Source organism: Mixophyes fleayi, chromosome 5 (assembly GCF_038048845.1).
Source record: "Mixophyes fleayi isolate aMixFle1 chromosome 5, aMixFle1.hap1, whole genome shotgun sequence".
NCBI classification, from domain to species: Eukaryota; Metazoa; Chordata; class Amphibia; order Anura; family Limnodynastidae; genus Mixophyes; species Mixophyes fleayi.
In genome coordinates this window covers 37,071,458-37,084,661 of record NC_134406.1, presented here as the reverse complement: position 1 = coordinate 37,084,661, position 13,204 = coordinate 37,071,458, and the positions used below count along the sequence as shown (strand labels likewise).

General features: G+C 38.8%; 1 protein-coding gene across 2 annotated transcripts in view; it reads left to right on the top strand.

Moving 5' to 3' along the window:
- NRP1 (neuropilin 1) overlaps nucleotides 1-13,204 on the top strand; it is a 139,752-nt gene that overhangs the window by 50,212 nt on the left and 76,336 nt on the right. For both annotated transcript variants that reach the window (XM_075212051.1, XM_075212050.1), the window contains exons 4-5: nucleotides 4,704-4,885; nucleotides 10,908-11,135. In XM_075212051.1, coding sequence (XP_075068152.1) covers nucleotides 4,704-4,885; nucleotides 10,908-11,135 — 410 coding nt within the window. The remainder of the gene's footprint in view (nucleotides 1-4,703; nucleotides 4,886-10,907; nucleotides 11,136-13,204) is intronic.

Sequence of the window (13,204 nt, the reverse complement as noted above, 5' to 3'; positions counted from 1 at the left end):
AAACATCTACACAAGCAACGTTGAGGTGTTGCTGGAATTTATTCCTTTAACTATATAAATTAATTTGGTTTTTAAAAAGAAGCATGGGGTATAAATGGAAGCAAAATATCCATGATATATATATCTAGATATCCTGTTTTATAGCAATAAGTGCCCTAGACAAATATCCCAAGTTCATAGTACAATAAAACATACCCGCCAATGTTCCCAACTTAAAAACTTGCCGATGCCCCATCCACTCGACACACGCCCAGATATGACCTAACAAACCTAATCTCATATTTGTCCACTCTCCAGGAGACTCCTAAACTCTGGTTAGGTCTCACTGACTCGTGGGAGTGCAGGCTATTCTCCTACTTCCTTCCTGCTCCGAGGACAGTGGGAGGTGGGGAGGAGGTACTCCTGTCAAAACGTGGGGAGGCGGTACACCTGTCAAACCGTAACGCAGGTGTCCAAGCTCAGAGAAGACAGAAACCTCCCGTGGATCAGAAGGGCCCGTCTAGTGAAGTGGGCAGGATGGAAGCCTCCAAGTAATTAGATTCGCGACCTGCTCCCCTCCGTCCTCACACCCCACCTCCCCTCTGTGAGCTCCCAGAGGCCAATTATGAAAAGTTAGTAAGTGTGCCTAATGGGGTAGATTTATCAAGCCTTCAAAAAAGGAAAAGTGTAGGTGTTGCCCTTAGCAACCAATCAGATTCTAGCTATCGTTCTCTACAATGTACTAGTTAAGTGATAGCTAGAATTTGATTTGTTGCTATGGGCAACAAATCCATTTTTCCTTTTTAAAAGTTTTGATCAATCTACCCCGTGGTGTTGCCATAAGCTGGTGTATTAGTCAGATTAGGTGTGTTAGGTAAATGTACCTCATGTCTTTTTTTTCAACATTCCCAAAAAATTTGGATGCAGAAAATCAGGACTACAGCTAGGTGTGGATAAAAGCCTCAACACCAGCTGTCACTCTGTCATTGGTTGATTATATGTATTTTCTCCATACACCTAAGTTGTTGTTTAAAGTGCACCCATTACATGCAGTGGAGGCTGCCTCCATTGTGTGGTTTCACTCTAAAAGGAGCTTTTCAGCACAAAACAGGTTTTTTTGGGGTTTTTTTTTAAAAAAATAAAAAATTATTCATGTTCTGTTGCTTAACGTCTCACATTCTGCCTATGCACGGGAGACTTCACAGCCACTTAGGTTGTACAGCAAGATATTCGGTTTACAAAAATAGCAACATATGAAATGAAACCAAGCACTAATAAGCTCCAGCCAAACAAATGAAATACGCATAATTTATATCTCCTTCATGCACAACTACATTGCCAAAGGGATTGTGGAAAATTGTAACTTGGCCATTTAGCATACAGAGTTACAGGAAGTGAGTGCAATCATTCCAGTTTTATAGCTAGCGTTAGTTTATTGAGGAATAATAGATGTACTGTTTTTGTGCAGTCCCTATCAGTCAGGAAAAGCAGAGTACTCCTAAATCCGGTAATTCTGAACTGTTTCAATCTTCCAAGCAGTTTTCTACAAATTAGTAATAGCATGGCATATCTAGATTGCCCAAAGACCGAGAGCCACCGTAACAGTCCAAATGTATCGAGTAGGTAGTTAATTCAATAATCCACATATGCTAATGCTTATGACCCCATCAGTGTCATTTATCTTTTCCTTTTGATGCTCAGCAATACTGGAATACATATTAACTTGATGAGGTAATGCTTTTTTTTTTCATGGAAGGCCCATTACCTGCCCACTATAACCAGTGATATCATCCCTGCCATGCTCCCAATGGACTTGCACTAAACATTCGTCTTGTGCTCTGGAAGGCTGGCTACAAGACTGTTGAAGAAGGCATTAAGAATTATAAAGACATTTATTGTCCAGGGCCACATTATATTTGTCTATGACAGTTGCACCAGCAAGCTTTTTTTTTTTTTTTTAAATAACCATTCCGTAAATTGATGTAGTAGTACATGACTTTTAGCAGCCTAAAATTCTACATATAAAAAATATACAATTGCAATACAAATGGACCATTCCATCATTATGTCAAATAGATAGGGCTAACAATTCAATTTTCTAGTGCCGCTTAGGAGTTATAGGGGTATATTTACTAAACTGCGGGTTTGAAAAAGTGGAAATGTTGCCTAAAGTAACCAATCAGATTCTAGCTGTCATTTTATAGAATGTACTAAATAAATTATAACTAGAATTTGATATCTGCTATAGGCAACATCTCCACTTTTTCAAACCCCTGGTTTAGAAAATATACCCCATAGTCTTGAATGTCTGTATTTTATGTTTTACTAGCAAACTGTGTGTTAAAATTATTTTACTGTGTATTTGTGTAGGAATGTATCTTCTATTTTTACTTTTTATTGTCTTCCAATGCAATGTCACATTATTCATAAGAAGCAAAGTACTTGTAATTGTATATAGTGTCTTGTCTTTTGTATTGTAATTGGTGATTTGTTAATTGGCAATGCATATGTATGAGATGACTTCATAGAAATTTTTATATTTGGTGTCACTTTTGAATGTATATCTATCAGTTGTTTTCATTTGTGAAGACGTATTATAAGTTCCACAGAAAGAAACAGGTTCTTTCTGGAATAATGAAGTTACCTGTATACTGTCTTTCATTTAATATGTTATGTTATTTACATAGCTGTATTTGCAATTGTGTACAGTACATTGTTTATTTCAATTGGATCTGTTCAATTAGCTTTTATAATCAACTATATACATATACTGTATATTTGCACCTTTGTTACTCTGAATGATCGAGGAAAATAGAGCTTTTAAAAGTCAGCGCCCACAGTGTTGAATTTGCTTGCACAAGGCTCTGTTGAGAAGATCCTCTGGGCAATATCCTGTCTCCCATGTTTGTCCCTTTTGATTTCTTACCTACTGAGCACAAGACAATAGAGAATTTGAAGCAAACTTTTTAATGCAGTGACCACTGCTCCGTCCATTAAGTGTCAGATCAAAATACGGAACCTGTCTGTGCGTGGCCAACATTAAAGTCCTGCCGTAAAGAACGGATGCAGGAACAGACACTCCTGGGAGCAGAGCCCATATGAAACTAGGCATATAAAAACTGCTCTCATCCAGGATCACCAACAAGTCTGTGCTATTACTTGTCATAGCCAATGCTCTTAACCACTGAGTCACTCCTTTGTGTTATACAATGCAAAAACTCGCATATTAAAAACCATTCTGGAACGTTTATGAAACTGTAATTGCTTTTGCTTTTTAGTTCAAATTCCCGAGTTACCAATGGACGCTGGCCTCCATTTGATGACATAATTGCTTCTGTACTCAGCTGATGGTGATGTCATTAGGCAGACAGCCATGAAAGTCATGCAACTAATTAATCATTAAATACAAGGTATTATGCAGGGCTGACATCCTCACATGTTATAGCCAGCTCTGCATTCCAAATGCATGACAGAAACATGTTTTTATTCCACCAAGAATTATGGTGGTACCATATTGATATAAATAGCAAAGCTTTGACATTGCTGTCAAAACTATTTTGTTTGTGAGCATCAGATGGTAACTACACAGCAATTATAAGATTATAACAGGGGGAAAAAACAATTTGTCTTTACTTTCATGATGAAAGTAAACTGTGCTCCCCAGGTCCATCTTAGCAAGTGACACTTTTCAGTTCAGAGTTTACTTGATTTGTAAATACAGTTTGTGACACAATGTTTCATTATATTTTATATGTATGGTATGAAAATAAATTTTAGTTCTCAGGAAATGTTTACAATATGAAAGGAGAACTTGAGAATAAAAATTGTGCCAACACAACACTCATTCCCCAAATAATACAACTGCATGTGCCTGATGTCCGGTCCTTTGTAGCTCAGAAGCTTCTTGCCCACACTCCAACTCTTCTGTCCTTTCAAACTTCTCTGGTGTTTTATGTCTGGGGTAGAAACTGTTACCAGTGCCAGGGTTGGTGAATAGCTACCAAACTGCAGTTTACCACTAAGTTCTACTACTTTGGGATAGGCGGTTTCAGTGAAAAAAACATTTTCCCCCCCCTGGAGTTTTCTTTAAAGAGATTATAAATAAAGCAGCTTTCTCTCATCATCATCATCATCATTTACTTATATAGCGCCACTGATTCCACAGCGCTGTACAGAGAACTCACTCACATCAGTCCCTGCCCCATTGGGGATTACAGTCTAAATTCCCTAACATACACATACAGACACGGGTCAATTTGTTAGCAGCCAATTAACCTACCAGTATGTTTTTGGAGTGTGGGAGGAAACCGGAGCACCTGGAGGAAACCCATGCAAACTACGGGAGAACATACAAACTCCTCACAGATAAGGCCATGGTCGGGAATTGAACTCATGACCCCATAGCTGTGAGACCGAAGTGCTAACCAATTAGCCACTGTGCTGCCCATATCTGCAATATCTACTCTAAATATGATGCAATGCTGGGCCCCATAGTAATATTGGGGTAGAGGCTTAGTGATGCCACTCTAGGCTCCTAGACCATCCATTCCCGTTCCCCCTGGTCCTCCGTTACCAGGCTCTGTAGCGCTAATGATAGTTCTGCCACTGGGTCTAGAATCAGTTACCTGACAGACAATGCATGTTTTAATCATTCAACAAGAAAAAATATGTAAAGTGTGCCACACATGTATAACTAAGACCCTGTCCTGTCTTTCCTCCATCAGATACGACTATGTGGAAGTCTTTGATGCAGACAATGCAAATGGCCGCCCCTTGGGAAAATACTGTGGAAAGATTGCACCGTCAGCACTGGTCTCCACCGGTCCCTCCTTGTTTATCCGGTTTGTTTCAGACTATGAGACGCATGGAGCTGGGTTTTCAATCCGCTATGACATTTTTAAAACAGGTCAGTTCTGGATTTATATTTTTTGCTTACCCAGAGTTACTGCAGTGTTCTGGAATGTGTCACTACACCTGCATTTCTATGTAACGGAACCTTGGGAGCGTTCCACAGTGGTTTGATGAATGTGGTTTGATTTCCAAGGCTTCTGGTATTGCTGACCAAATATATTGCAATCTAATATGTTTAATAAATTTAAAACTCCCTGAACTTACTAGAGTTCAGTTATAGTTTGCATATTATATTTGTGGATAATATTACCAGTGCATGTGACAGGACGTTTCTGCAGGACGTTTCTGCAGGACTGTATCATATATATATATATATATATATATATATTCACAGAGGGGCACTTATAAGAAAGAGGCATGGTCACGCTACACAGGGGGGTCCCTATGTATTGTTGGGTGCATGCCACATTGTCCCAAGGTGTGTCCAGTGCTGCCAAAATGCTAGTCAGCCCCCAGCCCCTTTTCCCCTCCAATAAAAACACCCTTTTTATATTTTCATTGTGCAAAATACAGGTATACTAAAGTTCTGGCTTCCCTGAGATTCTAGCCGTTAGGGGCCACTAGAGTTATTGTTTCCAGCAGCTAAAGCTACGACGTACTGATAAAAACTGTTATTTAGGCCCTTACTGCTTAATTTTAATATGCAAATTAGGAATTGATTCTGTACACCTAAAATATGTAAACACACAAACACACTCTGATTACTGACTTGACCATGAGTGCGGTTAGCAAATAGGACTAGGGTCTGTCTGCAATAAGAAAACAAAAACACAAAACCAAGTAAAAAAGGTGAATAAAGCAACATATATAAAACCAGCATGGCTGCCAAAATTGTGTAGTGTCCTCCGATATCAGGGCAAATTGTGCAAATTAGCATAACATTGTTTTAAGACCACTTTTAAAACACTGCAGAGCTACTATTCCTGGGAGAGCAGGCAGTAAACTAGCTAGATGGTTCGAGTAAACCAGAGCATGGTTTGGATGTATCGGGGAGTTGGCCTAAAACATCCATCATCCAAATTCAAGACTGTATGGAGAAACCCTGCCCTCAATGATCAAATCATGATGAAATAGTTGGACACTTACATTGCCAAGCAATGCAACGTCTGCAGTTGAGAATTTTCTTGCATTGTCAGCAAGATAAGACATGAAAAATAAATATTTTTTTACATATAACATATAATCTTGGATGACGCCATTGTACTCTTAGCAGGCCAATAAAAGAGTTCTGTCTCTCATCCTAAACTACAAGTCCTAATCAGGAATGAAGCTGCTCTATACATCTGTAAGCACGACCTCAGTCTGAGGTCACTCAGGGGGTGAGCTTAGGAGAGTAATTCTTAAAACATTTAGTAGTTTCTATTCTTGAGGTTCTAACCCTGCATTATCATAGAATCTTCAATTTCCTTTCCCTCCAACACGCTCGCACCCCTTAGAAAGCCCAGTATGTACCCGCCATGCTCCTTCCAGTAACCAGTGAAGTGTGCTGTTTACACAGCTGTTCAACTCAACTTCACATTGATATTGAAAATACTGCAGTCTACTTCTCCTTCTATGCCTGTAGAGAGCACAGCGTGGGATCATTTACTATGGTTTAGTATTACAATGTTAGCTAATATAATGCACTAACTGTATATTTGCCTCTAGGTGTACGCATATTATATATCTTTGTGTATATTTAATGTCAAAGATCATTGCGTCTTTGGCGAAAAGAAACTGAAAGCTGATTGGACATAGTAAATATCAGGTGATCTAGAAAGAATATCTGTATGTTCTGATGAAATCACACCAATCCATATAAAACAAGGGTTTTTGTGTGAAATCAGGCACAGTAAAAAGAATTCCCTTTGTTAGGATGGTATTTGGATAATATGATATGCAATGAAGTCCCATTAACATTATAAAATACATGAACATCAATGTTATTTTGTAGTTTATTGAAATATAGTTAATACTTTCATTAGTAGTTACATTGTGCTAAAGTTAGGGATAGAACTAAAGGCGTTTTCACTGGTTAGCTGCAGTGCTTCTGTGCCGCCTGTGGGGGCTGTTTTTCCAAACCAATTATTAAAATGTGGGAACAGATTTATAGTTGGGAAAGGGCATGTCCTAGATCAACTGTACATTTCAATGTAAAAATAAAGGTATCAAGTATTTGTCTGCTACATGAAAAAACAGCCAGTATTTTCTTTATGTACAAAATAATAAACTAATTTGCACCCCTTGTATTCTAGCATGGTTTATCCAGGGGCAAATTTACTCCTTTTTTTTTTTTGCTTTACTGGATCAGGCCCATAGTGTTCTACTGACTTACTGCATAATTGCAAAATATTTTTTTCCCACAATGTACTCTTATAAATGCCCTTAAGACTGGCCATAAGAACACTGACTAACCTTTGAATATAAACAAGTATAGTATAGTATAGATAGTGTGGATGTTTGCATTCTGCACTGCTACAACAATGACACATAAAAAGGAATGTTTCCTGATTTAGAATGTTACTTTAGGACTCATTCTGACACAGTATTGGATAATTAAAAACCTGCTGTGTCTTGATGTGCATTTAAACAAGTAATTTGACTTGAGGTTTGGCAGGAAGTAACATATTGCTGGGTCGAAATAAATAACAGAGGGATATCAAGCTTCATTAAATCAAGGTAGCTACTCATACTCACAGCATGTAATATAATGATACCTGTCTCAAAACCATCTAAATCAATTGTCTTTTCTCAAGTTTGTTTAGCATCCCAGTTTTATATCTCTTTTGCATATATTCTATATTCCACTGATTGCACCTATTCTTGCATCAAACCTTCACAACTAATATGTACTTTTTTTTAATCCATTGCTACAAGCTAATAATCGGTTTCTTCCAATCGGCAAAGCGAAGGATGTGCCAATCACTGATCACCTTTGTCAGGGTAGAGGAGATGAATTGATGAGCTATATATATATATATAAAAGCCCATAATTTGGTGTAAAATCTGCAGTTCACATTCATTTTAAAATATGTGTTGTAACATACAAAATGAAGGGTGCTTTACCTTAAAATAATAAAATAGTGTCTGTGATTTGCAATGTTTTCTCAATTCTGAGTAGTATTGAAATGAAAGAGTTCAAAGGTTAATCTAAAGAGGATGCCACACTAAGGCTGGGTACACACTGAAGAATTTTCCGACCGAGGTGTTATCTACAACGATTGTACCTATGTCTGAAGTTCCGACCAATCGGGCGATTCATGCGTACACACTGACACGATTTACCTTTAGATCTGTGCTCTTTATCTGGTCCTCTATTCATTTAGAGAATGACAACACAATAGTCACTCACTCACTCACTCACTCATTCAAATAAACTCATTTTAATTCATTCATTAAAACCGCCTAGTTATAGCTATCCACATGTCATAACGAATTTCGTTCTGTGACTCTGAAATTAAATTTTTAGTTTCAGAACGAACGAACAAACTATTCCATCTACAGCACTCAGTGGCGCACGCAGGTGGGGTTTCTGGTTCTCCAGAAACCCCTCCCCTCCCACTTAGCGGCACTGTACTATACAGCAGCCGCTGTACAGCGTACGCGGTGGTGCTGTATAGTATACAGCACCGCCGCGGACACTTCTTTGACAGCGCCATGCGCAGCAGCTCTCATTTTTTTTTTTCTTTCAGGTTTTTTTTTCGGTGGGGGGGAACAATCCTACGTGCGCCCCTGGCACTCTGTACATTTAGTCACCGGGACATGTTCATTGGCGGCATTGGCTGACAAGACTAAGGGGTATATCTACTAAACTGCTGGTTTGAAAAAGTGGAGATGTTGCCTATAGCAACCAATTAGATTCTAGCTATCATTTTGTAGAATGCACTAAATAAATGAAAGCTAGAATCTGATTGGTTGCTATAGGCAACATCAACACTTTTCCAAACCCGCAGTTTAGTAAACTCTGACTCTGCAAACTCTATGGAGATCGTGATCGTGAGTGCATACACAATGCATGATCAGAAGGTGATTAAAACGAGATTATTAAACAGTGCAACCAAATGAAACGACAATCGGCACTTTGGGACCGTTCTCGTTCATCATGTGATTATACACACTAGCTTGAAATGTGGCCTAGATGTCGTTTATCGGATGATTGGCCTGATAATCAGCTGAAAAATCTCCAGTGTGTACTTAGCTTAAGAGGCTGCATTGAGAATGCACCGTTCAGGGCAACCCAGTATATTAGTTACTTCCTAACAAGTGCCGTTCATTTCCCTATTGCTCAGCATAAATGGAACAGGGGGGTAAATATGTGATAAACATTCCCAAAAAGTCAGAAGCCACAATAGCGTCACCTCTCATGCAGCACAATATCATGTTACACAGTATAGAACTAAGATTTAATTGCAAACATATTTTTACAGCATATTATAGTGTATTAAATGAATTTCTGTACATTACATCTTAACAACTAAGTGAGAAAAAAAATAAACAAAATTAAAACAATAAACCTTGTTGAAAGTTCTGCAAAATCCCTTCCAAGGAAAAGCTGCCAGCGTTCAACACTCTTCTCGTTGCGTTCAGTAAGAGACAACGTGTAAAGAGGTTTGATGAGTGAAAACTCACCATCAGGATGTTTACTTATAGAGGCGTACTTTAAAGCTCTGGCTTCTGTGACCTTTAATAATAACTAAAATCATTCAAATTCCACCAATTTCCCCAGACATCCTCTTGCATTTAGCATAATTTGTCAATTGTAATTTGAGACAGCGTTAAGTGAATCAGCGGAACATATTAGAAGCAACGTAGAACAAATCAGTGGGATTATTTGGGAGCACGCAAATACCTGTGACACGTACATAGTACTCACTTTTAATTTCACAATTGATATATTTTGCTGGACCTCTCACAACAGATATATATACGGCACAGATAATCTTTACCATATATCAGACAACTGTATCGCCCAGTATAGGTTTAATGCTAGAGTTTAATAAAATCACATAAATGGGTTCTCCGCCTTCAGATTATTTGAATTTATTTTGCTTGTACATACTTTTATGCAACTTTTACAAAAACATTGCTTTTTTTTTATTTTTTGCTTCCTTGTGTCATTTTCAGCCTAGCAGCCTTGTTTATTTGTTATCATAAAAAAGGATATAAAAAGCAATGAACAGTTGGAGGAGATTTTGTACAAGTCAATAAAGTTGTCTGAAGGTGTGCAACCCCCTTTAAATCTTTCTCACTTTTAACATAAACAGTTTCACTAATCCACATGGATAGAACTGAGCTGTAATTTATGTAACCTGACCTTGATGTGGACAAACAGGACAGTTGGATAATTTATGGATTATTTACTTTATCTTGTTTCATGTGAGAATTTTGTAAAGACTTATTTGACAAAGGCTAACACTCCCAAAGGTTAGCAAATGGACACTGATGCGAAGGGACTGTTGGCCACACTGCCTGTACTCTAACAGTTTATCATGCAAGCACCCAATACAAAACACTTTACTGTTCCACCTGTGTCAACATTGCTGCGGAACACTCGCTCTCCCTGGATACAACCAAGAATTACCTTTTCACATTAACGTTTCTCCAAAGGCAGAGGTCACATCTGGCAAGAGCACTGAACAAAAAAATAAAAAATCAGCCCTCTGCAGACTTTAAATCGCGCCCACTTGTTCAGAGATTTCTCTGTAATTCAAAAATAAATGCCTGTCAACCTGCAGCCTTAAAGATTTAAGATTCAAGGGCCTATAATTATATCTCGAGGGATATGTCAAAATTTTTACAACATGAATTTTTATTGTTCCCACATGACTTAATATTTGTCATATTTCTTCTGCTTAAATTGGTACGTACAAATGGAAATTCAGATTTGACTAGCACAGTCGTGGAGACGTGTTAATACAAAACCCTTGTTGCTTGCAATTAGTTGTGAGACCTGTACAACTATGAAATAAAATCCCTGATTTTCTTGTTTGCTAGAGTAACTTTCAGTCAATCACTTACATTGAATCTTCTTTCTATAGGTCCAGAGTGTTCCCGCAACATTACGTCATCATCTGGAGTGATAAAATCGCCAGGATACCCAGAGAAATACCCCAATGCCTTGGAATGTACATACATTATCTTGGCTCCAAAGATGGCGGAGATCATAATGGAATTTGAAGGATTTGAACTGGAGTCAGACTTCAATGCCCCTGGGGGACGATCCTGCCGATATGATTACTTGGAAATTTGGGATGGATTTCCGGGAGGTAAGTGACTGAACAAATGCTAGCTAAGGATATCTGTCACTTGAGATGTGATTGGATTCATTTGCATATGTTACTTGTAAAGATTCAGCTCACTGGCCCAATATACTAAAAATATGTCTATAAACCCATCTGTCTTATCCAATGCATTCGGCCAGATCCTTTTTGTATATTTGGGATAAATAAGCAGCAGAATGGGGTCACTATTTTAAGGCAAAGGCTTCACCATCATCAACATTATATTACTGCTATGAGGAAAAATATTTTATTTTTAATTATAATAATCTACTATCTGTATTTTAATAAGGAATTAAGTTATCGCTCTCGCCCTTTTGGCTAAGATCAAATGCAGCTGTGGCAGAGCTGTACTTGGTCCTCTTGCCGGGGGCTGGGAATGGCGTTGAAAGCCTGGGACACAATGTGCCCCCGGAGTGGTGACCCAGGGGTGCCATGAATCACTGGTTCCGCACCTTAATCATGCGATTACAATGGGACTCAATGGGACCACTTTAATCCACGCACCACCTTTATTCTTTGCCCCAGCCTTATGACTGGGCAAGAAAACTTTTATAATAGCCCAGTCATGAGGTTGGGGCCGTAACCACTCGGCACTACTTTTTTTTTCTATTTATTACAGCTTTTGTTTGTTACTTTCACTTGTATGGTTTTCTGTTTCACTGAATTTAGGGGTGTGGGTGTGCCCATATGGGCTCCATCTCCGAAAGACTGGGGGGGGGGGGGGCTGTGTGGTGCTGAGGTTCCGCCCCCCCCGCCTGAATCCATTGTTTGCCCTCTCTTCCGGGGGCTAGGTCAGTTGTTGAGCTCTGGGTGAAGCTTCGGCAGATCCCAGGGTCTAAATGGACCCCCTAGTCTTACGGCAAAGTGCGTCTGAAGACCCTTGTTCCATTTAGGGTTCCGGGGGTCGGGACTAGAGCCTTTCCTTTTTGAGGGGGGGCCATATACTGCACCCTTTGTGCACATTTTTTGGTTTATCACCTTATTCTTGCACTTAGGACACGAAAGCACGTTCCCAGGCTTTCAATAAATTAAAAATTAGGTCATGCAGCAGGATTTGCACGTAAGAGGTAGTTCATGTAAGTGACCAGTAGATAGTTCTTTTATTGTGGTGTTTAAGGGTGCAACTAACCAAAACATAATTCTTTAGGTCTTGGTATCTCCTGGATGCTTTCCATGACATAAACACTTTCAGGGGCATTTATGAAAACTGATGTACAGGAAGTAGATGCCGTAACCCAGAGCAGCCAATCAAATATTTGCTTTAATTTTTAACATATATTTCTAAATGACAGTTTGAATCTGGGCGACAGCATCTATTTGCACAATTTCTGTAAACCCCTCTCATAATTGTCCCTGTTTTTATCTATTAAAACTACAGCAATTCAATTTCACTCGCTCACAGTATAGAATACAGTATATCAGACACCATTGTGCAACGTTAGTTTTAAATTGCGTCTAAAAGACCCTTGTTCCATTTAGGGTTCCGGGGGTCGGGACTAGAGCCTTTCCTTTTTGAGGGGGGGCCATATACTGCACCCTTTGTGCACATTTTTTGGTTTATCACCTTATTCTTGCACTTAGGACACGAAAGCACGTTCCCAGGCTTTCAATAAATTAAAAATTAGGTCATGCAGCAGGATTTGCACGTAAGAGGTAGTTCATGTAAGTGACCAGTAGATAGTTCTTTTATTGTGGTGTTTAAGGGTGCAACTAACCAAAACATAATTCTTTAGGTCTTGGTATCTCCTGGATGCTTTCCATGACATAAACACTTTCAGGGGCATTTATGAAAACTGATGTACAGGAAGTAGATGCCGTAACCCAGAGCAGCCAATCAAATATTTGCTTTAATTTTTAACATATATTTCTAAATGACAGTTTGAATCTGGGCGACAGCATCTATTTGCACAATTTCTGTAAACCCCTCTCATAATTGTCCCTGTTTTTATCTATTAAAACTACAGCAATTCAATTTCACTCGCTCACAGTATAGAATACAGTATATCAGACACCATTGTGCAACGTTAGTTTTAAATTGCCATAGAACAGCAGTT